The following is a 26,259-nucleotide window of genomic DNA, read 5'->3' as shown; positions in this document are numbered from 1 at the left end:
GAAGAAAACGTCCATTTTTTTTTTAATAAAAGAGAGCTTGTCAGATGGTTTTTCTACCATAAATTGGTCCCGTCATGTGTAGGATGAAGTCATGACCTTTCCGTGGATGCTCTCTATAATCTTTCTGTGGCAGACAAGTGGGAAGCATGACATCACCATATGTGAATGAACCAAAGTAGTTACACGGTGGGCAGGGAGAAGCTTCAGCCTAGTCTCATCACCTGGGCATGACTGACATCTCCCTCACACTCTTCTTCCTCCCTGATATCACAAGGGAGATGCCAGTCATGTCCAAGAGGTTTGATAAGCAAGTGTGACTACGCTGAAGCCGCCCACTGTGACTACTTGGGTTAAGGGATAATCATACACATTAGGGAGAGTGTGTGCCTACATAGGTGTACGGAGACTTACAAGTCATTCCTGCTCCGCTAGGGATTCTGGGTAAAAAAATGACTAAGTTAATAAGCCTACTGACATGATGCAGGGTTTATTGCCAAACTAGTATTTCTATTCCAAAAGGAACATATTCCCAGCTATGGACAGTGCTGTTTCGGTCTTTTGGACCTCCTCAGCATAGCACAGGGATACTGATAGCTGGGAATCTGTTGCTTTTGAATATACAATTGAATAGGAGTTTTAAGTACAAATATATGTTTTAGTGTATTTTGTCAAAACATTATTTGCGTTTGTCACAAAGCTGCATGAAGGTGGATGTGGCTATCGATGACCCATTGAGACATATGTAATCTTCAGGTTATCTACTTTCAACAAATATATAGGGTTTAGTGGTGTACTACTTTTTTAACATTTCCAGCTTCAAACTAAATTCTTGTTCCTTCCAGTTCTAGTGATTTTCTGAAGACACGTGCATGCGGGTGTAGGCCTTAGTGATATGAATGAACTCTGCACATGTTGAACTCTTATTTTTAGGAGGTTTGGTGCTTATAACTTTTCGTTTGGTTTCCACTTTGAGTAACTAATATACAATTATTTGCATTTTTTTCTTTTTTTATAAAACATTCACTTTAAATCAAAATTGCATGAAGCTGCCTGTTCGTATACAGTACCAAGAGGCATTCTGACAATACTGCAGGAGTCTACTTTAAAGGGGCTCTATCATTGGGAAATGAAATTTTTAGATAAACACATCCTTGCATAGCCTTTAGAAAGGCTATTCCACACCTAGCTTTTGTATGTAAATTGCCTCAGTAGATTTTGAATAAGTCCGTTTTTATTAATTATGCTAATGAACTTAGACCGTGCACTATCTGTGTGCACTGTCTGCTCTGTGTATGCACAGCAGAGACTGCTGTGCTAATGGCTCATCTCTGCTTTACATACACATAGAGCAGACAGTGCACACAGACACTTCCGATGCACAGGCCAAGCTCATTAGCATATCAATAAATACGGACTTATTCAAAATCTACTGAGGCAATTTACATACTAAAGGTAGGTGTGGAGTAACCTTTCTAAAGGCTATGCAAGGAAGTGCTTATCTAAAAATGACTTTTCCCAATGATAGAGCCCCTTTAAGAAAACTATATATAGGTATGGGGGGGTTGGGTGATTTTTTAATGTTGCAATTTAGGCTTTTATTTGTCAAAACTGTGAAAATTATTCTGACTACCAGAGGGGCAATTATTTCCGGAGACCCCTGGCGGCGAAAGGATTAAAGGCTCATGCACAAATCTGTCTTTAAACATCCGCACTGAATTAGTGTTTCCATTTTGAACATCTCAGTTTTGTCTGTTTTTTACTGATCCCATAAACTTTAAAGAGGACCTTTAATCAGTTGCGGCACATATGGTTTTATATACCGTTAGAAAGCCGACAGTGCGCTGAATTCATCGCACTGTCGGCTTTCCCGATCTGTGTCCCAGTTGAAGAGCTATCGGTCCCGGTACCATAGCTCTTCACCATCAGAAGGGCGTTCCTGACAGTCAGTCAGGAATGCCCTTCTTCACAGTAGCATCGATAGCGCTGTACTGTGAGAGCGGGAAGGAACCTCCCAGTACTCGTCCATAGACAAGCACTATCAGGAGGGGGGGACATTCCTCACCACTCTCACAGTACAGCGCTATAGGCACTGCTATGAAGAAGGACGTGCAAGAATAGGACATGCTACATAAAAAAAAGAAACAGACAAAACATTTGTTAATAAGGGCTCGTTCACATCAGCGTTGTGAACTCCGTAGTTCAGGTTTCCATTTCCTGCATAAAACAGAGCAGGAGACGGAAACCTGCAGGAGTCTTTCTCACCCATTCATTTGAATGGGTGAGAGAGATATCCGGCCGTGAGCGGCGGTGAGCGTTTTATGCTCTCCGCCGCGAAACCGGGTTTTATAATCCAGACACAAAGTCGGACATGCAGTACTCTGTGTCCGGATAAAAAAATCCGGTTTCGCGGTGGAGAGCATAAAACGCTCACCGCCGCTCACGGCCGAACCCGGTCTGAGCTTTCCGACTTCTGGCATGCAGAAGACGGAAAGCTCAGAACGGACAGATGAACGCAGGTGTGAACCTAGCGTAAAAGAGAAATGTGGAAAAAGTATTACATTTGTATCAGTTATTATGTCAGTTTTACAGTTCATTGTTCTGATGCTGTGATGAATCAAAAGACCATAACGCAAAATTGTAGTGTGAAACAGGCCTTAATATTGGTTGCCTTTGCTTTTTATTTATTTTAACCTGAAAAGTTTCTTTTCTCTTTTTATTTTAATATTAAGAGTTACTTTTGTTTTGTGTTTTCTTTTTTTTGTGTGTGTAAGATATGAGCCAAGAATTTTTCCTGGCACAATAGAGCACAATGCATAGTGCCCAAAGGAGCAATGCTGTATAAAATGGCTATGAAAATACAAGCTGCTTGATGACATAAACTCTAAAAAATGCACAGAAGGAAGGCAGATAGATAATCTAATATGTAGAGTAAAGCTGCTCACTGGGACTTAAATAGTAATGTGTATGATGTGTAGGAAGTATTGGTTTTTATTTGGGGAGTGGTTGTTGTGCCCACTGTTCTAAATAGAAAGCATTGGGTTGCTGAAAAGAGCATGTGCCTCAGTCTTCTCTAGATGTGACAGTATTTTCTGCATCATTCATTCTGAATGAATCGAGTCTGGGTATGTGGTCAGCGTGAACACTGAAAATGCAATGCTTTTTACAGCACACTTGAAACAACAGGCAGGTTGTATTATTTAACATGGATGTTGATTTCATCAAAGGCAAGAGATGCGATAACTTTATGAAAAGTCACCCAAGTGTGAACACAGATCGGTATGTGGCCTATCTCAGGTCAGCTGTTTATATTCAGTGGAAGAATAAGATTCTTGGAGAAACAACAAAGTTTGCTGAAGAAAACAATACTATTTACTCAGATTTTGTAACGTATTAAAGAAAATTTTCAACCAAAACCTCCGGCTAAAACAGGTGTTGTGCCAAGCATGGCCAAGCCCCCACGGGGGCATTCAACCTCTTATTCTTAACAAATGAAATCTGATTTCCTCAGCAACAATATTATAGTTTGACACATAAAATAGTATGTACAGCCCCTACAACAGCATATATGTGGTCAGAAGAGATTGTGATAGCGCTAGACCCCCTTTTATGGATACTTCACACGTGAACTGCCTGCGCGGGTTTTGACACCAAGAGAGACGCGGCGAGCCGCATCTCTCTCTGGTCAAAACCCGCCAGCCGCGACCATCGCGGTCGCAGTTTTCCCCTCCGCTGTCGGCTCAAATGAATGAGCCGACATAGGAGGGTGCTGCCAGGGGCGGAAGCCGCGCGGCTCAACCCACGCGGCTTCCGCCTGAAGAAAGGGCATGTCGCTTCTTTTCTCCGCTAGCAGCAGCCCGCCAGTAGCGGAAAAAAGAAGCCTGGCGGTCTGCATAGACCACCATTGTAAAGGGGAGGTTTTTGACGCGAAACCCGCTGGTAAAAACCTCCCCTGTGCTCACGTGTGAACGAGCCCTTAAAGTAACATAATTCACTTTGACTGTAACTACAACTGTTTTACTAATGTATGGCTATTTTACGTGTTTGTGTTTTTATAGTGTTGTATTTTTCTGTGGTTTAAAGAAAATGTGTAATCAGAAAGTGACCTACGTTTTAAATGTTAATCTTAATATTACTGAAATGTTTTTTGGATTTCTTTTGAATATTAATTTTTATATTAAAGGGATCCTATCAGTCAGACACAATTTTTTCTAGGTACTACATCGAAATAGCCTTAAGATAGGCTATTCTTCTCCTACCTTTCATCGTCTTCTCCGCGCCGCCGTTCGTCTACAATCCCGGTTCTTGTCGGTATGCAAATGAGCTCTCTCGCAGCACTGGGGGCGGGCCCCAGCGCTCAAACAGCACTGGGGGCGTTCCCAATGCTGCCAGAGAACTCTCTCCAGCGCCGCCTCCATCTTCGTCGGTAGTATTGTCTTCAGCCTCTTCTTCCGGCGGTGGCTTGTAACTTCTAGGCCTGGGGCAGAGCAGACTGCGCATGCCCACAGGCCACAAGAACATGGCCGCTTACAATACTGTGCAAGCGGCCATTTTCTCGTGGCCTGTGGGCATGTGCAGTCTGCTCTGCCCAAGACCCGAGGCCTAGAAGAAGAGGCTGAAGATGACGCTGCTGACGAAGGTGGAGGCGGCGCTGGAGAGAGTTCCCTTGCAGGATTGGGGACGCCCCCAGTGCTATTTGAGCGCTGAGGCCCACCCCCAGTGCTGCAAGAGAGCTAATCTGCATACCAAGAAAAATTGGGATTGTAGGCGAATGGCAGCGTGAAGAAGATAACGAAAGATAGGAGAAGAATAGCTTTTCTTAAGGCTATTCCGACATGGTACCTAGAAAAAATTGTGTCTGGCTGATAGGGTCCCTTTAACATTCAAAAGAAATCCAAAAATTGTACAGTTTTAACTCTCGTCACTAAGCCTAAGAATAGAATGCCACTTCCTGTTCTGTAGACAATTTCTTTGCAGCAGGCACTTTATTGCAGCATAATTAGAGTTACAATGAAAAGTGACACAGATAGATAGATAGATAGATAGATAGATAGATAGATAGATAGATAGATAAGAAGTGGAAAAAATGGCAGCACTCCAACATTTAGAAACAGTGTGGGTTTATTCCAAGCCGCGACGTTTTGGTTCTTATCTGAATCTTGTTTTTTGGCTTTGCACCCGGTTCGTATGCTGTGCTGCTTCTGCATTTTTTTCTACTAGATAGATAGATAGATAGATAGATAGATAGACAGATAGATAGTATGGAGACCACCATTCACAACAGTTCAGAGTTGAATTTGCATAAACATAAATAAATATATATATATATATATATATATATATATATATATATATACAGTCCTATGAAAAAGTTTGGGCACCCCTATTAATCTTAATCATTTTTAGTTCTAAATATTTTGGTGTTTGCAGCAGCCATTTCAGTTTGATATATCTAATAACTGATGGACACAGTAATATTTCTGGATTGAAATGAGGTTTATTATTGGGGGGCCACACGGTGGCTCAGCGGTTAGCACTGTAGCCCTGCAGCGCTGGAGTCCTGGTGCTCAAATCCCACCAAGGGCAAAAAACCATCTGCAAGGAGTTTGTATGTTCTCCCCGTGTTTGCATGGATTTCCATCCCACATTACAAAAAAAAGACATACTGATAGGGAAAAATGTACATTGTGAGCTCTATGTGGGGCTCACAATCTACAAAAAAAAAAAAAAAAAAAGAAAGAAATGAGGTTTATTGTACTAACAGAAAATGTGCAATATGCATTAAACCAAAATTTGACCGGTGCAAAAGTATGGGCACCTCAACAGAAAAGTGACATTAATATTTAGTAGATCCTCCTTTTGCACAGATAACAGCCTCTAGTCGCTTCCTGTAGCTTTTAATCAGTTCCTGGATCCTGGATGAAGGTATTTTGGACCATTCCTCTTTACAAAACAATTCAAGTTCAGTTAAGTTTGATGGTCGCCGAGCATGGACAGCCCGCTTCAAATCATCCCACAGATATTCAATGATATTCAGGTCTGGGGACTGGGATGGCCATTCCAGAACATTGTAATTGTTGCTCTGCATGAATGCCTGAGTCGATTTGGAGCAGTGTTTGGACATTGTCTTGCTGAAATATCCATCCCCGGCGTAACTTCAACTTCGTCACTGATTCTTGAACATTATTCTCAGGAATCTGCTGATACTGAGTGGAATCCATGCGACCCTCAACTTTAACAAGATTCTCAGTGCCGGCATTGGCCATAAAGCCCCAAAGCATGATGGAACCTCCACCAAATTTTACAGTGGATAGCAAGTGTTTTTCTTGGAATGCTGTTTTTTTTGGACACCATGCATATTGCCTTTTTGTATGACCAAACAACTCAATCTTTGTTTCATCAGTTCACAGGACCTTCTTCCAAAATGAAGCTGGCTTGTCCAAATCTGCTTTTGCATACCTCAGGAGACTCTGTTTGTGGCGTGCTTGCAGAAACGGCTTCTTTCTCATCACTCTCCCATACAGCTTCTCCTTGTGCAAAGTGCGCTGTATTGTTGACCGATGCACAGTGACACCATCTGCAGCAAGATGATGTTGCAGCTCTTTGGAGGTGGTCTGTGGATTGTCCTTGACTCTTCTCACCATTCTTCTTCTCTGCCTTTCTGATATTTTTCTTGGCCTGCCACTTCTGGGCTTAACAAGAACTGTCCCTGTGGTCTTCCATTTCCTTACTATGTTCCTCACAGTGGAAACTGACAGGTTAAATCTCTGAGACAACTTTTTGTATCCTTACCCTGAACAACTATGTTGAACAATCTTTGTTTTCAGATCATTTGAGAGCGGGCTGTCCATGCTCGGCGACCATCAGACTTAACTGAACTTGAATTATTTTGTAAAGAGGAATGGTCCAAAATACTTTCATCCAGTATCCAGGAACTGATTAAAAGCTACAGGAAGCGACTAGAGGCTGTTATCTTTGCAAAAGGAGGATCTACTAAATATTAATGTCACTTTTCTGTTGAGGTGTCCAAACTTTTGCACCGGTCAAATTTTGGTTTAATGCATATTGCACATTTTCTGTTAGTACAATAAACCTCATTTCAATCCTGAAATATTACTGTGTCCATCAGTTATTAGATATATCAAACTGAAATGGCTGCTGCAAACACCAAAATATTTAGAACTAAAAATGATTAAAATTAATAGGGGTGCCCAAACTTTTTCATAGGACTGTATATATATATATATATTATATATATATATATATATATGGCTTTTTTTTTTATAACCATACCAAATGTTTCCAAGATCATCATATATAAGATAGAATTCTATCGGCAAGGTACATAATACAAAAACTAGTTCATCCTTTACTCACCCTCTTTCTTCTTTTTCTCTACTCATACTTTGACGCAACTGGTTTAGCTTCTCTTCCATTTCCTGATTATGCCGCTCAAGTTGCAATGTTTCCATACGAAGCTCTCTTATATTCCTAAGCAAACACTGCATTAAATCAATCGGATTTGATGAGACTGGCACAAGTATTTTTGGCTCAGGCAATGTTCTAATAGGATTTCAGACTGTACTGTATCTTTGTGAATACTTTGCATGTCAAATGTACATTTTTTTTTTCAGAAAAAAAATGCAACCCTAAAATTAAAGCTCTCTTTGGCGAGCGTGGGGAAAGGGAGATGACGGAGTTCCTGGGACAAGTACAGAAGATTTCTTTGTATATTTCTAATTTTTTATTGTAATGAAAGAGAAAAGGAATTCAAAAGGAAAGAAAAAGTTTAATGCAGGAAGTGCTGAGATTGTGCATTTTTTGTGCATATTCTATCTTTAGTGTTTCTTTAAGGAATCCAGCAAATTGTACTTTCTTTACTTGTATAAAGCTGTGTTCACACTTTCATTATGTTCTTTTCCATCTCGCATTCTTTGCTCTTAGAATAGAGTACCATACTGCTGCATATCATTATATCCAGCAAAAATAGTGAAAATGGGAAATGGATTTCAATGGGATCTATTAAGGTCTATTATGAAAATGGATCATAAAGATCCAACATATCCATCAAATATTATGTAAGAACAGAACTTAAGAATCTGCAGAACTTCACCATTCTGCAATAGTGGATGGAAGGCATTATATTCTAGAAATTAAATATGTTTTTAGGTCTTCTCTTACAAGCTGCATACTAGAATTTTGTGGCATTCCCCATGTCATCTTTCCCATACTATAATGTTTAATAGAATAGTCAGACCTCCTAATTTCACTAAAATCCACGATCAGTCGGCAGCATATCTGAAGTATTGTACTCACTTGGCTTTTAATCTGACAGAGTTCCCACTCTTCGCTGGTGGAACTATAACAAAATCGCTGCTCATGCTTGCTGCAGAAATCGCTTCTTTCAGAGCCTGAAAAGGAATATGATAAAAGGCACAGAAGAATAATTGTACCTCTGTAGGTTTCTCATACAAAATAGTATTCAGATATATTCCCTTGTGGGATTTGTGGTTAGATATGACATACAAGTAATTGGTAACTTCTCTATCCATCAATCCTACTGCGGAACACACTGACATACTGAAGACAGCAGTTTGTACACTAAGGTTGCATAAAAGGAGCAATGTAAACGGATACTTGTGTGAAGTATTCACATACTCGATGTATAGAAAGTTCCCATACACAACTAGTGGAAAAATCTGGCATCAAAGTGTACTCATATGGTAGAAAGTAGTATAGTCTACCATAGTAGACTAGAAGATGTACCTTTCTTAAGATGCACTCTAGGCTTAGACAGCAAAAAATAAGACAAAAATGTCAAGCTATGTAACATACTACGTATACACACAGCTCTGCTGCACACACACTACGTATACACACAGCTCTGCTGCACACACACTACGTATACACACAGCTCTGCTGCACACACACTACGTATACACACAGCTCTGCTGCACACACTACGTATACACACAGCTCTGCTGCACACAGTCTACGTATACAGCTAGGACCTTTAAAGGGGCTCTATCAGCAAAATCATGCTGATAGAGCCCCACAGATGCGTGAATAGCCTTTAAAAAGGCTATTCAGGCACCGGTAAAGTTATATTAAACTACCCCCCCGTTTTAAAATAATAACCTAAAAAAGAATGTGCTCTACTTAACGAACGTGCACGCTGGGCGGGCATTCAGGGTGTGTCTTCATCTTCTTCCCCGCCTCTTCTTCCTCCGATGTCCTCCGGTCCCGTCCTCCTCTGGCGCTTGCTCGCGGACACTGATAAAAAAAAAAAATTGCCTGGGCGCATGCGCAGTAGCCGTAGTAGAAGCCGCGTGCTACTGTGCATGCACCCAAGCTATTTTTTTTTATCAGTGCCCGCAAGCAAGCGCCGGAGGAGGACGGGACCTGAAGACATCGGATGAAGAAGAGGCGGGGAAGAAGATGAAGACACACCCTGAATGCCCGCCCCCCGTGCACGATCCGTAAGTAGAGCACATTCTTTTTTAGGTTATTATTTTAAAACGGGGGGGGGGGGGGGGTAGTTTAATATAACTTTACCGGTGCCTGAATAGCCTTTTTAAAGGCTATGCACGCATATGTGGGGCTCTATCAGCACGATTTTGCTGATAAAGCCCCTTTAATTTATTTTTAGTACTGCAGAAGCTGGCGGTATTGTGTGAGCTGTATTTCTCACATAACCCTACTCATACTGAAAATAATTGTTAAAGGGGCTCTATCATTGGGAAAAGTGATTTTTAACTAATCATATCCTTGCATAGCCTTTAGAAAGTCTATTCCACACCTACCTTTTGTATGTAAATTACCTCAGTGGTTTTTGAATAAGGTCGTTTTTATTCATATGCTAATTAGAATGGGTGCACGATGCATCATGCACCTCTTTGCTATTGTTTCCTATGGGTGTATACAGTACAGGCTACTGTTGATGATGATGATGACGACTCAGCTTTCTGTTTGCACACACACACGCACATAGGAGATAATAACAGAGACGAGTGCTGCTGGGAACTTCCTGTGCTGGCTGGAAGCTAAGTAGCATATGAATAAAAATGGAATTATTCAGAAACCACTGAGGCAATCTACATACTAAAGGTATGTGTGGAATAGCCTTTCTAAAAGCTATGCAAGGATGTGATTAGTTAAAAATTACTTTTCCCACTGATAGAGCCCCTTTCAGCCTCCTCTCCTACCCCGAGTGGACAGATGGGTGTCAAGCAAGCAGGAAGGGAGAAAAGTCTGCAGCCGGATATCTTTCTCCCGCTATGTAAAAAAGTGGTCAGGAGGTCTGGCACTGTTGGAACCTTCAGACTGCAGACTATAAGAGGCAGGCACTTTGTGGTGAGTTTTTTCCTGTATGTATTATAGTCAGAAAAATACAGCAAGTTATCCACTGATGTCTCCTGCCAATAAGCATCTTGGTAGGATTCATGGAGTCATACAATGGTGAATGCCAAGATGAAATTAGAAAGTTGCAAAATAATTTAAGGGTTGTCTCTTCAATGGGCATTGAGAATTTCCTTTTCATTAGCTAGAAAGAAAACTATAAAAGGAAACAACCAGGTGTCACATGGTCACCTACTGACCTCAATTGGGCATCGCCTTCAACTAGTAACAATGGCTATCATCATGGGTTCTAATGCTCAGCTTATTATAAAGAAGATGCATCAAGAAAGGTGAGGAGAAGCTAGTCGCGAGCCAACCTGAGGACAATTCAGGGTGCTGACTTATATAAAACAGTGCTGGTCGGAGTGTTCTATTGGAATTTATGTTCAGAAGCAATTTGCCCTATCTTGAGTTGGTTTCAGCAAAGAAAACACCATTAAAACTGGAGCTATATGGTGACAAACTGACTAGCCCCACTAAATAAAGTAAATCAGTGTATTGTTCTGTAAAACTGTGGCATAAACCAAATATACAACCCTGGGATTCTGTCGTGGGGTCCACACAAAAATACAAATCAGGTTTTGTGCACACTTCTGGTGTTAATGCACAATAATATTCGGATAACTGGACACAAGACAGACTAGATCATATCCATAACACAAACCACTATTCTGACTCTTAATCCATTGATATTGGCTGAGCAAACACTGTCTGATTTTTACCATTGATCACTGTATGAATAGACATGACTGCACTCAAAAACTGATTTTCTCTCTGTCACATTACAAGATAGATCTCATAGTGAAGCAAGGCAGGCGAAATAAAATGCCAGTAAATCATTTATGCATAAGAATCTCACAGCTGCTGTGTCCTCACATGAAAGGTGAGCTGAAAATAGCTTGTATCATACTGTATAATAAACCCCCAAGCGCAGCTCTGCAGCATGATACTCGGCTTGCTGTAAAATGCGCTTAATTTCAAGTGCATCTTCACACAATAGCAAAAAATGTAATACAACAGGATATATCCTGCACGCTATCTGACCAGCATAACAACTATTGTTGTATAGTAGACCATGCAAGAAATATCACTGATCTCTAATGCAAAGTAATGGGAACTCCGAAGTCTATGAAATACAGAAATAGTTTTATCGGTTCTACTGATGGCTACGAAAATCCATGTGAAAGGAGAAATGAAGAAGAGAAAGAGCTTTAATGGGAAATCAGTTTAATCACTGTTACTTATTTACAAGAATTGCTTGAAGTGCTGGCCGCCTGCCTCGATGCAAGCAGTGCAACGCCGGGAGATGGATTGACGCACTCGTTCACAGACTCCTGGCATGGCCCTCACCGCGGCCAAAGCAGCCTGGATGTGGTTCGTGAGCTCTTTGCGGGTTGGCACAGGTGTTGTATACACAACGGACTTGACATGTCCCCACAAGAAAAAATCTTGTTTGTTTCTCCTTTCACATGGTGCAGCGAGGGATAGGAAACTGACATCTCTGTCTACCTACATCGCCACAGTGGTGCATTTCCGGTCACGTTACGCTTCGTATTCCGGCTAAAGTCCACCCTTTCATTTTGTGTACTTACTTTCCAGACACCCTGTATAGATTCTTGTCATCACAAATATTGGAAACCCAACAGAACCCAGATAGACGTCATGTCTTTCAAGATAAATAGGAGCTTCTGATAGCCTCAAAAATGGTCAGGATGGTCTAAAACAAAACAGCTGCTCTGCATCCGGGGGTCTGTTACGCACACCCTGGCCACCCAAACGCATACCAAATAGGAGTTACATGAGACAGTAATATTGGAAGCCTAGTGATTCACATCTGTGACACCACCGGCCTGATGTGTCTTCTCCACTGATAATAATACAGTATATGACTGAAGGAATACGGATAGGAGGATATGTGGCTGCTGATAGTGAACCATCTATCAAGTAGATCATTGTGTTACACAGGCATATGTGTCTGGGCACCGCTGTAACTGGCACAAGTATATTGCTGGACCAGGTACAATTATATAAGATGGCCAATTCTGTGTTACAGGCATTTGGGTAATATCAATGTTACTACTGTATTCGACAGTGAAGCTATAGGTGAAACAGCAGTAGTAAATTCTGGACACTGAGGGGGCCGTAAAGGTCCCTCTGCCAAATAAAATATACCACTATACTAAATGGTACAAGGCCGGTAGGGCCCCATTAAAAATTTTGCATCGAGGTTCTGGGTCTTCAAGTTAAGCCTCTAGCCATATTGGTTCTATTTTACCTTCACTTTTATGAGAACAGCGGTGAATCGCTGCAGCCACAACTATGTAGGCTTTTTGTTGCCCCAAAGAGATGGCCTGGATATTGCGTAATGGATAATGATTTGCATCAAGTGTTTGGAAAAGAAAGGATTTTTTTGTAACTAGACTTAGATTCGGAATAAAGTGACCGGGGTTACAATATCTTGTGAAATAGCACAGCCTTCACATAGACATTTGTGAACATTGGGCTTCCAATTCTTGAGTGCAACATATGCATGCATGCTTTCTTTTCTGTGTATTCAGTGTTTTAAGCACCAATGTATATAAAGAAAAGTAACACTAATATGAATATACACACACATGAAGTGCAGAGTATACCTGTGCACTGTGAATGGTGCTGGTAGATGCACGTCTATGGAACTTTAGAACGATCTACATCATTCCTCTTGATGCAGAGGTAATGACAGACATGTGAACACGGTTCATTAAAGGGAAGCTGTCACCATGATTTTCATTGTCAGGCAGGGTATGAAATATCATTTTTAGCTTAAATGATATAAAGAGTTTGATCCCAGAATGATATTATGTTAAAAATCACCCATCTACATGTAAAATACACCTCAGAAATCTGTATGCAAATTTTCTGAGAAGAGTCACAGCGGCCTGTTTTCTGAGGAGTTGCACTAAGATGCTGGAGGGGACGATCACGCCAGATGCCTATATGGTGGGATCTGTAACACCTAGAACCATCATGCTGGGATTGTTTTAAAACCAGGAATCTCGACTTTAAAACTGGACTATTTGCTACAGAAGCGAAGAAACAGGCAGCTAAAAACACAGTAATGGGATCTCAGAGGCCGGAGACGGAAACCTGCAGGACTCTTTTATACCCATTCTTTTGAATGGGTGAGAAAGCTGTCCGACCGTGAGCGGCGGTGAGCGTTTTATGCTCTCCGCTCTGAAACCGTTTTTTTTTAGCTCGGACACAGAGTCGGACATACAGTACTCTGTGTCCGGCGCTGTCAATGGGAGTCTTATTTTTACACGTGTATTTTGCAAAAATACACGCGCGTTTACTCCGTGTGAAGGCTCCCTAAAACTGAAAAATGGGATCATAGCAGAAATATGGCAACCTAAACATCCATAAGGTTGGGACATGGGCAGGATAAGTTCTGAAATGTTCCACACCCCCCTTCCTTTCCCGATCCGTCAAGCACAGCATTAACAACCTGATCATAAAATGAACGGTCGGTTGCCCCTTCCCCACCAGTGTATGGTGTTATCAATTACATACTGAATGGTAACAAATGTAGAGGGGAACAATGGCGCCACCTAGTACACTTTTATGTGGCTTCCCTCTTATGGGCATATTAGACATGTGCATGAGGCACAAGTATGACAATCCTTTTACAAGACCTAAAATACGTGTTACTGAAGTATTAAACGCCTGATAATAATGTTGTCTTAAAAGCACGTTCTGCATATCCATATGGAGTCGTAAACCACAGGATAAACATCTCTGCCATAAACTACAGACATATGTTTACTATTAATTCCAAGAAGCGTAACAGAAAAATAAAAGGAAAGGAAAAATCACATTCAGCTCCTTCTGTGGTGCCATAAACGCTGCTATCGCACTGAAAGCAGTGGCCTGGAAATGAATCACAAAATGATGTGTTATACATTAACTGTTTATTTGGGCTGATTTTATGTGAAATATATTTCTTGTGAATAATTGCATCGATTCACTACTAATCCCATATACTGTACTAGTCATATAATAAGTATAATAGAGATCCTCCATCTGACAAGTCCATTTGAGGGCCCCATGTGGTGTAAACGCCGCGGTTTGGCCGCAGCTGAATTGCCGTGGAAAAAACGCAGTGTTTTACAGTTTCTGCAAAACTAGCAAAGCCCATCCACACATTGTGGAAAAATATACACAGCGGACACACTGCAATTTCCAAAACCATTCAAGGTTTGGAAATCGCATTGTCTCAATTATACCTACGGAGAGGTCAACAGTTTCCTTATACCGTAAGTATAATGGAAGTATAAAGTCCACAGAGAAAACCACTGCAATGCGTTGCCGCTGCGGTTTTTCCCACAGCGCTTTTTTGGTGCAGCCCGCTACAGCCTACAACAGTTTCACGAAAAACAACAATGGTGCACCTTATAACCCTTATTCTTCCTGAATATTTAGAAATAAATTGGAAACTGTGTGTTACCAATCCCCTCATGAAAGGGATTTTGTCCCTACACAGGAAAAACTTCCACCTGACCCAACAGTAATTCCCTAGCGCAAAAGCAGGCAAGCTGCAAAACGATACTATAAAAGGGAAACGGAAAGGGATGCTGGAGGGCTAATGCATTTCAGACAATTAAGGATTATATAAGTCTGCTGTTCGCATTCCAGCACGTGGGTTTAATGCAGTTACTGAAGATTTTCTAGCATAAGAAGTGCTGACCTTTTCCATCTTCACTCTTTGTATAAGCCTATATAATCATCATAATAATCAGATTGCAAGTTACATCCTGGCTGACTCCTAGCATGGAGCCATAGAAATGCAGCCTTGGCTTTTACAGTAAGAGCTGTAATGACTGGATGGTGTTGCCAATGGGTTTCCATATCAATGGTCATTTATACCTGATAAGAAGACTCTATACAGCTTTATTAACCATTACCAAATGCCTAAATCTCCTGTACCCCACAAATGAGTGACGAGAATCCTTGAACTGCCAGGAATGATAGAAACAAATGACAACGCACCAAATAGATTCCAAATGCCAATGTACAGTATTTGTTGCTAAAGGAAGTATACATAATTCATGAATGTCAAATGGAATCAGTTTTTGAAGATCTTGGCACCAGCCCGATTTCTGAAGGTCACTGGTCTTGAAGAGTTGCTTAAAAGTCAGAATTTGTATCAAGATGACTTTACGTTTTAGAATCATACATGGGAAATGAACAGAGAATTTATGTCTAAGTAAGCACAAAGTCAAGTTGGGTTAGCCTCTGTCAGATGGCTGTGACTGTACGGAGATATGGCAGATCATTTATCTCCTAGGTTTAACCTGTTCACTACCTAAAGCGAAAACAAGATTCTGATTTTCATCAAAGTCGGGAAATGGGTGTTAACTTTATCCCTGGAGCCGAATGTATTCCATGCAGGCTTTCTCCTCTTGCCACCAGCTATGATCAACAGGAGGAAGCTGCATGACATGTATATGACTCTTTCTGTGCCAAAAGAAAATACAGATTTTATTTTTAGTCTAAAATGCCAGAATTTCCTATGCCAGTGTTAATAGTTATCCATACTATAAGGACTGTACAGCAGAAAGTGCTTAGTTTAATTATTGTATTTAGTTAGATGGGCCTATAACCCTGAGACGACTTCAGGTCCTAAAGACATGTCTAAAACATTCCTCCGTCTGACTAAATACGAAGACTCAACCTATGCCCTGTCTGCAGTACAGTCACTCCAGAACAGGCAACCATTAACCATAGTGGGTAACAGCACACTAACTTTTAGAAAAATGTAGCCAATTATATTAATTACAATTAATGCTTAGGAGAGACTGGCAATTTCATAAAGATAGCCTATTATAGCCTATTATAACTAAATGTACTTTACATTTAGCCAGCCAGACTTTACATTTTATCACATGATCATGTGGCCAATCTCTGATCGCAGTGCTGACGTCGTATACCACCTGTACTGAAAGTGCAAAGCCAAGGGTACTGCGACTAAAGGGTACGGTGAGCATGGGAAATGTGAACGCAGTAACTTAGGACGTGTACAGATAAAATCCACAGCTGACCCTTGAATTTCTGCAGTGGATAAGCAGTGTGACATCTCAGATCTCCACATGGATTTAGTCCTGCGTGTCGCCACCTAATGCAGAAAGCACAGCATGTATCGCCATGTCAGATCTATTGAATTATGCCACAGATTGCTATTGAAATAACTGAGCTGTGGATTTCACATACCTTTTTACATGGGCAAAAAGCTATGTTAACATGCCCACAACTTTTTTGAAGTTCCATTGCCATTTTAGTAAGGCTCAGAAACACAACACCTTTAAATAAACTTGTAATTTTTTTTCTTAAGAGATATAAGGAACTATTCTTTAAATAATCCCATATATATGTATGTATTGTGAGAAGGTGACAGGCATGGTGTTGATTGGGTGATATACTGTATTTCCCCCAGGTTTCTTAATATATATGTGGTCCAGTGCTGTTATTGAGTAAGCCTCAGCCCAGCTGTGAGACTGGGGCTCGGTACTGGCCCATAAAAGGCACTTCAGGACAGGCCCTGGGAGTGTGAGAAGGTGCCTGGGTATGTCTTGGAGTGCTGGAGTCTAGTGAGATTTGTCTGCTATTTCGTTTTTATTCGTGTAGCTGAAGCAAGCCACACGTATACTGGTAGTTAGGACTGGATTGTATAGTTAGCGCTCGAACAAGCAGGATTTTGTTTTCTTTTTTGCCTGAAGTTAAAGGCTGTATTTTATTTTGCTTATTTTTCTAAAAAAATAAAATAAACACACAGGGATAAAACCCTGTTTTCACCTGACATTGTGTCCCTCTCTCTGACTGTTTGGGTCTACACTGCACTGAAGCTGCTACAAAGCTATTCTCCCACAATGTATATAGCATATGAGTCTTGTACTAGCATATTCATAGTCTTGTGCAGCCTTAACAGGCCAGACAAATACCCATGGTGACCATACCTGACTGTCAGAAACGCCCTTCTGACTGTAAAGCGCTACGGTACCGGGACCGATATCGCTTTACCCGGGGCACAGATTGGGAAAGCCGATAGTGTGCTGAATTCAGCGCATTGTCAGCTTTTCCAGCAGTATATATAGCTAGCTTCATACTGTTAAGTTATTGCTCGGATGAGGGTTTTGTTTTGCCTGAAGTTAAGGTTGTATTTTATTTTGCTTATTTTGTACCTGAAGTGAAAGTTTATTTATTTTGCTGTTTTTCTGTTTGCACCAGATTTTATGTTCCTGTCTCTTGTTGGGTCTGCACCATTGCTGCTACCAAGATACCCTCCCCACACATAGCAATGTAGTACAGGTAAATACATGGTTGTAAAGTGGACAGCTTACAGTCATCAACCATTACGCATCCTCGGACGGCTTCCCTAGGCCTTGAGAACGTGTCTGAGGATAAGAAATGGCCACTGGCCTTCAAGAATGGACTTTTGTTCCTACAATATCCGCTCCACACCAATATCATACGTTTAAGCTTGCTGCTGTTGATGGGTGAATACCAGGGACTATGGTGGACTATTCTTTTCCTTCCTGGATTATACTTGTATTTTGCATCTGACTGCTCAACACTACAAGCTGAAACATCAGCGCCTCATAGACACATACTGTATGTGCCATATAATTGTAGCGACATCGGAGTAGTACCAACAAGTAGCCACTTTAGCTTTCTTTAATGGATTCCCATACATAACTCCTAGAAATGTGCCAGCCAGAGCACTACTCACTGAGATATGCCAGTCACGGTACCCCTATCATCTACTACATTGTCCTTCTATTGCTCTCTCCTGCTTGAGATGAACTTCTAAACAGTAAATCTGGAGTATCTGACATTTCACTATCACTTTGTGCGCTACTGCTTGCAGTCAGAGGTTAAAACTGGAAAAGACAAGTCTGCCAGAAAAGATCAAATGTGTTCTACTCCAGGACGCTGCAAGAAATCAATGACCAATTCACTGAAACCCCGACACTTTTTGGAATGGGGCTGGCTAGTCAAGAACAATGTAAAGGATGTCCACAAGCTGCCATAGTCATTTAATAATATATACTGTATAGCAGTGATGGCGAACCTATGGCACACGTGCCAGAGAGGGCACGCAGAGCCCCGTCTGCTGGCACGCGTGCTGTCGCCCTGATCGCTCACTAACGGCGAATCCGATGCAGGATTCCCCGTTAGTGAGCGATCGCTGCCTTCAGCTGGTTGTGCAAATGCGCATTCAGCTGAAAGCTGTCAGTGTAGCTCAGTGTAGGCCACGCGTACTACGCGGCCTACACTGACTACAGAGTGTGACCTCTGAACAAGCGCGGGCGTGATGACGTAAGTCATCAGCGCGCGCAGTGAACAGAAGAGAGAACACCCGGCAGCTCTTCAGGTAACTATATTGTGTTTGTTTGCACTGTCAGGGGAGGGGGGCAACGGTGGACATTTCATGTTGTGTAGGAGGGGGCTACTGTAGACTTTCATGCTGTGTGGGTAGGGGGCTACTGTGGACCATTTTATGCTGTACGGGAGGGGGCTACTGTGGACCTTTCATGTTGTGTGGGAGGGGGCTACTGTAGACTTTCATGCTGTGCGGGTAGGGGGCTACTGTGGACCATTTTATGCTGCTACTGTGGATCTTTCATGCTCTGTGGGAGGGGGCTACTGTGGACCAGTTCATGTTGTGTGGGAGGGGGCTACTCTGGACCATTTCATGCTGTGTGGGAGGGGGCTACTGTGGACCATTTCATGTTGTGTGGGAGGGGGCTACTGTGGACCATTTCATGTTGTGTAGGAGGGGGCTACTGTGGATCTTTCATGCTCTGTGGGAGGGGGCTACTGTGGACCATTTCATGTTGTGTGGGAGGGGGCTATTGTGGACCATTTCATGTTGTGTGGGAGGGGGCTACTGTGGACCAGTTCATGTTGTGTGGGAGGGGGCTACTGTGGACCAGTTCATGCTGTGTGGGAGGGGGCTACTGTGGACCAGTTCATGCTGTGTGGGAGGGGGCTACTGTGGACCAGTTCATGCTGTGTGGGAGGGGGCTACTGTGGAGTATACAGGTATAATCCTGTGTGGGGGCCACTGTGGGCCAGATTGTACTGTGTGGGGGGCCACTGAGGGGCAGATTGTACTGTGTGGGGGGGCCACTGAGGGGCAGATTGTACTGTGTGGGGTCCCCTCACTATGTATATCACACAGTATTTGTTTTATAGCAGACGTGAAATTAGTACAGGATGTAATAACATTGCACGGTAACTATAAAACAGATCCTGTGCGATGTAAATAGTGAAAATTAATTGTTTAAAAGTACAGAATGCAGAGACCTTTACCTTTCAGTACAAGATCTGTAAAGCCCCAGTCACATGACTGTAATTTGTGGGTCCGCAATTGTGGACCCACAGAGTTTTAAGGTTAAATTACCGTGTTGGCACTCCGTGATAATTTATTTGGTTTTGGGCTGCAGTTTAGGCACTCGGTCTCAAAAAGGTTCGCCATCACTGCTGTATAGGATGAAATATGATCATTGTGATTCCTTGGATTCTGGTGACTCACTGATCCTATTACCACGAGTGTAAGCGCCATCTATACTCTTAGCAGCTCATGTATATCTAATGATTCTCAGATTAGTAACATATGTCATCTTTCCATCATATTCCACCACTACAGTCATGCATTTCACATTGTCCAATACACAGTAAAGGATTAGGATGGATAGGACTGTGTTTACTGAGCAGCAGATAATTCTTACAGATGACGTACATTATTATAGAGTGTCTGAAAATGTCACTCCTAATGGACAAAGCCATCAGGGTACGTGGCTGAATTCTATATAGTAATGTCACACATGTCATGTTCACGGTGCATACAACATGCACATAACAGAAACTGGATGGAAAAGCCATATAGTATTCAATAGAAGCAAAGCCATTCCTTGCTAAATGCAGACTTGATAAAGCCATATATCTCATAAAAAAACACCCGAACATCACTCTGATAATTCTCTACTAAAATACAACATATAAAAAAAAAATCAGCTCTACATCCATACACTATATATATATATATATATATATATATATAATCATTGCCGTGGATGACGTTTCTAGTCTAATCCAAGGGACCCCTCACATCACAATGAAGCTGCTAAACAGTGTCCGACTGAATACCTGAAAAATCACATTCAAAGCAGTGTGTGCAGTGTTGTGTCCGTTCACTGCGCCCACAAGAGGGACCCCGATATATAAGAGAAACGCACCGGCTGGACATGTATGCCATATGCTGTCAATATGCCACACATGTCTCAGATGGGAATACCAGTTTAAAAGGGAGTCTAACACCAGAAAAAAAAACACGACGGAAAGGCATTGCATATTTCCGCAGCGTTTTTATTGCATTTCCATTCATTGGACCTAATCCGGAGCGGAATATGAGGCTGGATGCGATGCAGTGCACCGACTTTCAGTCGCGGCTACCCAGTTTTTGGATCGGAACCTAAGGTGGCCTCTGCCTCAGGTTCAGATCCAAAAAACACTGTGTGAACTTACCCTTATATCTATAAGGAAAACGCCAGGAATGTAGTTCATGAAGTACTTTTCTCTCCGCATGATTCGTGCGGAGACTGCGTGGAAAACACATGGACTCCATTATAGTCTATGTGGTTCATGTGCTTTCATAAGCTCAGCGCTTGTCAATGCGTTCGGTATTCTGTTTGGGGGGTTCCCATGCTGACTCCCCAGACGGAATACCGAACGCAGATGTGAACCAGACCTAAACTAATTTATTTATTTTTTTACACCTATATATTTATATTATGTATGTGGTTTTTTACTGTCATTATTATTCTATATGTTTATATGCTTTGATTATTTTATGGATTTATGGTTCCATTTTGTCTGCAATAAAGGTTTCTTCTGAAGCAGTGCCCCGTTCAAGCCTCATTTTTTCAAGTTATCCTGTTTGTTTCCAGTCTTTGCTAGCGGAAAAAAAGCTAGCAGAACCCATTGAAATCAATGGGAGGCTTTTTTTCAGCGTGGAAAATTCCACACCAAATTCCTCACCATTTTCCTCCGTGTGAATGGACCCTTAGTGTGAAGGCTGCCCTGGGATAAGTGGAGCAGCACCTACTGAAGGATGCAAAGGATTGGAGGAGGTAGAGAAAGGTCCTCTGTACTATAAGAACATAACGCCACTTTTCTAAACATGCCTAGTACTGTAGATATTGGATCATTAAAGGGAGATATGTCACATTTATTTGAATAAATTTAAAGGAATTTTCCACCTTGCACAATCCCTCTTGCTTCGAATGCATTGTGGGGGGCGTATACAGCCTGTAAGTGTACAAGTTCCCTGAAGCATTACATTGTCCATTCACATCAGTGTGCACGCCTTCAGAGTCAGAGACGCCATTTGTAAACTGCTTCTAACCGCCATCCTTATAACTTTACTAAAATGGACAACCCCTTAAATCATCAGTCTGTAATAACTTCACACACCAGTCTGAATCTGGGTTCACACCAGCATCTGGTCTCCGTTCTCAGGTTTCCTTCTTCTGCATGCGCCGTTGAGCGTTTTATGCTCTCCGTGGCGAAACGTTTTTTTTTTTTAAACCGGACACAGAGTACTGCATGTCCGACTCTGTGTCTGGTTTAAAAAAACTGAGTCGCCGCGGAGCCCTTAGGGGCAGAGTGTTGCCATTCCAAAGCAGATATGAACAGGTCAAATCTCCACAATGTTTCATGCTGCTGAAGTTGTGGTTGAATCAGCCATGGAACCACGGCAAGATCGAGCAGGACGCTTATTTTTTCAGCGTTATGTTTCAACATCACAGACAGATTCTACTGTGCGAACATACCCTTAGGAGCCATTCTACTTGAGGTGGAAAATGAAATGTTGCACCCCCATCTTAGACTAGAGGTGGAAAATAAACCTGTAAATACTGTACTCCCATATGAAAATAGTGACCCCTGCTGTAGGTCTAAAATGCCAAGGTGCAGATGTAATGCAGTCAGATAAGGGAGGTGCGCTCACCTCACCAGGCAATCCCAAATCACTGCCGCTCACAATATATCTTCAGTAGAACAGATGACAACCTGTTTAATTCTCCCATATAAAAGCACAGGATGTTAACCTACACAATATGGATCATGAAGATGTATTATAGTGACTGAAGTAGTTAATATGACTGGAGGAGCTGGATCCACCACTCCATCAATGGAGAGCGGCACATCTCCTCAGCTTCCTTACAGCAGCAGATCTACATTCATATTTGCATTTGTCATATTTGCAGGAAGGGGTGATTTTCATACATTTACATTAATCATAAATATATTTCTTCTTTTACTGGAAGACAGTAGCATATCTGTGAGAAATTATCCTGCTCGGCCCCATCTCAGGGATGGAACTCATCAAAGTAGTCAGCACTATGACAATATAAGCCGACAGATCAATGCAAATGTCCCATTACTTTCATCTGCTAAAGTCAGGTACAAGACTGGATTAATTCTCTCCATGCAACCAAATAAGAATAACGTTTTAATGAATTCCCTTCTGAGATGACAGAGAGGCCACCACAGAATACAGCTCAACCTCAGACCTACAACCTCCGCTGGATGCGCTCGTACCGCACTTCACTGCAGCAAGCGCCATACTGAGATGCATCTAGAAAGATCTGCAGGATATTTATGGTGGGGAGGGGGGGTCACCTGTCTCTTTGAAAAGATTTTTAAGTGTCTCTAGGCTCTCAATAAGACTAAGTACCCCTCCTAACCCATGTTAGTAGCCTCTCACTTAGCTAACCGGACCCCTGTGCTGCACTGGTCAGGGGCAAGATCTGTGACATAGTGGTCTGTGCATGGGCGTCTTTTTTTCTAGAGCAGTTTTTCTGGTTTGGTATGGTATCCCAAGTCACCCCATAAGACATTGATTTCTATGGATATCCCTTCCAAGAGGTGGTGCAAGCTGCATTGATTTCCTTCTTCCAACACTCTCAGACAATTATGAAAAATTAAGGAAATGAGAACAAGCAAATGTGCCCATAATCCTGGTTCCATGTACGCTCGCCATACTGTGCAGGGACAACTTGGCCCAACATATTCATTACAACTCACACCAATTTTCTGGCATGAATTATAATGGAAATCTACGCCAGTTCCAGACTGGCACATCACAGGCACAAACAGTACACATGGCGGTACATCAGAGGCACACACAATACACATAGTGGTACATCACAGACACACACAGCACCACAGGCGCATACAGCACACATGACGGCAGATTACAGGCACACATGGCAGCACATCACATGTGTACACAGCACACATGGCGGCACATCACAGAAACACCTAGCACACATGGCGGCACATCACAGACACACACAGCATACATGGCGGCACATCACAAATGCACACAATACACATGGCGGCACATCACAGACACATACAGCACCACATTAAGGCAAATTACAGACACACACAGCACACATGGCGGCACATCACAAACGCACACAGTACACATGGCGGCACATCACATGCACACACAGCACACATCACATGCACACACAGCACACATGGCGGCATATCGCATGCACACACAGCACACATGGCGGCACATCACATGCACATACAGCAGACATGGTGGCACATCACATGCACACACAGCGGCATATCACATGCACACACAACCCACATGGTGGCACATCACATGAACATACAGCACACACAGCGGCACATCACAGCACAAATGGCGGCACATCACAGACACACATAGCACACATGGCGGCACATCACATGAACATACAGCACACACAGCGGCACATCACAGCACAAATGGCGGCACATCACAGACACACATAGCACACATGGCGGCACATCACAAACGCACACAGCACACATGGCGGCACATCACATGCACACACAGCACACATGGCGGCACATCACATGCACACACAGCACACATGGCGGCACATCACAAACGCACACAGCACACATGGCGGCACATCACATGCACACACGGCGGCACATCACATGCACACACAGCACACATGGCGGCACATCACAGAAGGCACTGGGCAGTTTTTCATTTGTGTTTCACTACTACAACTCTCAGATTTTGCTGTCCTTTATTTTTCAGAATCTACAGGAGGACACTGGTAAAATGATGGCTGACACTGTTTTGGCACTGGTCTGCTGCATGCAGATGTTTATATATGAGGCGCCATTGGTGTGACTTGTACATCTCTTTACCTTGCTCCATTATCACTGAGTAGAATGTGCTAATGTGACGGAAATGTTCCCTACAATCTGCTGCACTGTCTACCCTGCTCTGACTAAGCAGCTCCATAACTGGACTGCACAGTGCACACCAGCAAATACCGGGCACCACAGGGCAGCAGGGCCCGCCGGGCGTCCGGCCTCACTAGTCACGGTAACTCACCGCCACCGCCGCCGGGGATCTCCGTGGAGTTTCGGCCGGTGTATAGGTGCTTGGGTTGTTCGTTGCTAGGCAACCGCAGCTTCCCGACCACAACCTTGAAACCACGCCCAAATGTGGCAGCATGTGGGATATGATTGGCTGACCCTGAGCGGTGACGTGACTCGCGTTGCTTTGTTCCATCCTGAATGGCAGTGGTCTCCAGGCAATGGCCTCAGGGAATGCTGGGAGTTGTAGTTTCCGAACAGCTTCTGAGTCTCACGTAGGCGATGACTGCGGTATGGTGATGGCTGTACTTACATGTCCTGTCTGTCTCTCGGCTGTGTCCTGGCAGTGACAGCATTTATTAATAGAACTGCTTAATATTAAAGCTACGTAGTTTATGATATATCAATACTGTCTGAAATGAAGACAAAATGCATATATACCATTAGAATCATGGCGCAGAGTGATGTCACTGAATCACTTCTCCTGTACTGTATATATGGACACTGCACAGTATCACTTCTCTTGTATGTACTGTATATATGGATACTGCACAGTATCACTTCTCTTGTATGTACTGTATATATGGATACTGCACAGTATCACTTCTCTTGTATGTACTGTATATATGGATACTGCACAGTATCACTTCTCTTGTATGTACTGTATATATGGATACTGCACAGTATCACTTCTCTTGTATGTACTGTATATATGGATACTGCACAGTATCACTTCTCTTGTATGTACTGTATATATGGATACTGCACAGTATCACTTCTCCTGTACTGTATATATGGATACTGCACTGTATCACTTCTCCTGTACTGTATATATGGGCACTGCACAGTATCACTTCTCCTGTACTGTATATATGGATACTGCACAGTATCACTTCTCCTGTACTGTATATATGGATACTGCACAGTATCACTTCTCCTGTACTGTATATATGGATACTGCACAGTATCACTTCTCTTGTACTGTATATATGGGCACTGCACAGTATCACTTCTCCTGTACTGTATATATGGATACTGCACAGTATCACTTCTCTTGTACTGTATATATGGGCACTGCACAGTATCACTTCTCCTGTACTGTATATATGGACACTGCACAGTATCACTTCTCCTGTACTGTATATATGGATACTGCACAGTATCTCTACTCCTGTACTGTATATATGGACACTGCACAGTATCACTTCTCCTGTACTGTATATATGGACACTGCACAGTATCACTTCTCCTGTACTGTATATATGGACACTGCACAACATAACTTCTCCTGTACTGTATATATGGACACTGCACAGCATCACTTCTCCTGTACTGTATATATGGACACTGCACAGTATCATTTCTCCTGTACTGTATATATGGACACTGCACAGTATCACTTCTCTTGTACTGTATATATAGATACTG

The 26,259-nt window shown here is 42.4% G+C and overlaps 1 protein-coding gene across 1 annotated transcript in view; it reads right to left on the bottom strand.

Moving 5' to 3' along the window:
- ZBBX (zinc finger B-box domain containing) overlaps positions 1-24,906 on the bottom strand; it is a 138,427-nt gene extending 113,521 nt beyond the window's left edge. Inside the window, exons 1-3 of the mRNA XM_075268719.1 lie at positions 24,854-24,906; positions 8,314-8,408; positions 7,375-7,488 (exon numbers count right to left, since the gene is read on the bottom strand). Coding sequence (XP_075124820.1) covers positions 7,375-7,488; positions 8,314-8,378 — 179 coding nt within the window. The 5' untranslated portion in view covers positions 8,379-8,408; positions 24,854-24,906. The remainder of the gene's footprint in view (positions 1-7,374; positions 7,489-8,313; positions 8,409-24,853) is intronic.
- Between the last annotated feature and the right edge of the window lie 1,353 nt (positions 24,907-26,259).

The sequence above is a fragment of the Leptodactylus fuscus genome, chromosome 3, assembly GCF_031893055.1.
Source record: "Leptodactylus fuscus isolate aLepFus1 chromosome 3, aLepFus1.hap2, whole genome shotgun sequence".
Lineage (NCBI taxonomy): Eukaryota > Metazoa > Chordata > Amphibia > Anura > Leptodactylidae > Leptodactylus > Leptodactylus fuscus.
This window is presented reverse-complemented; position numbering and strand designations above follow the sequence as displayed.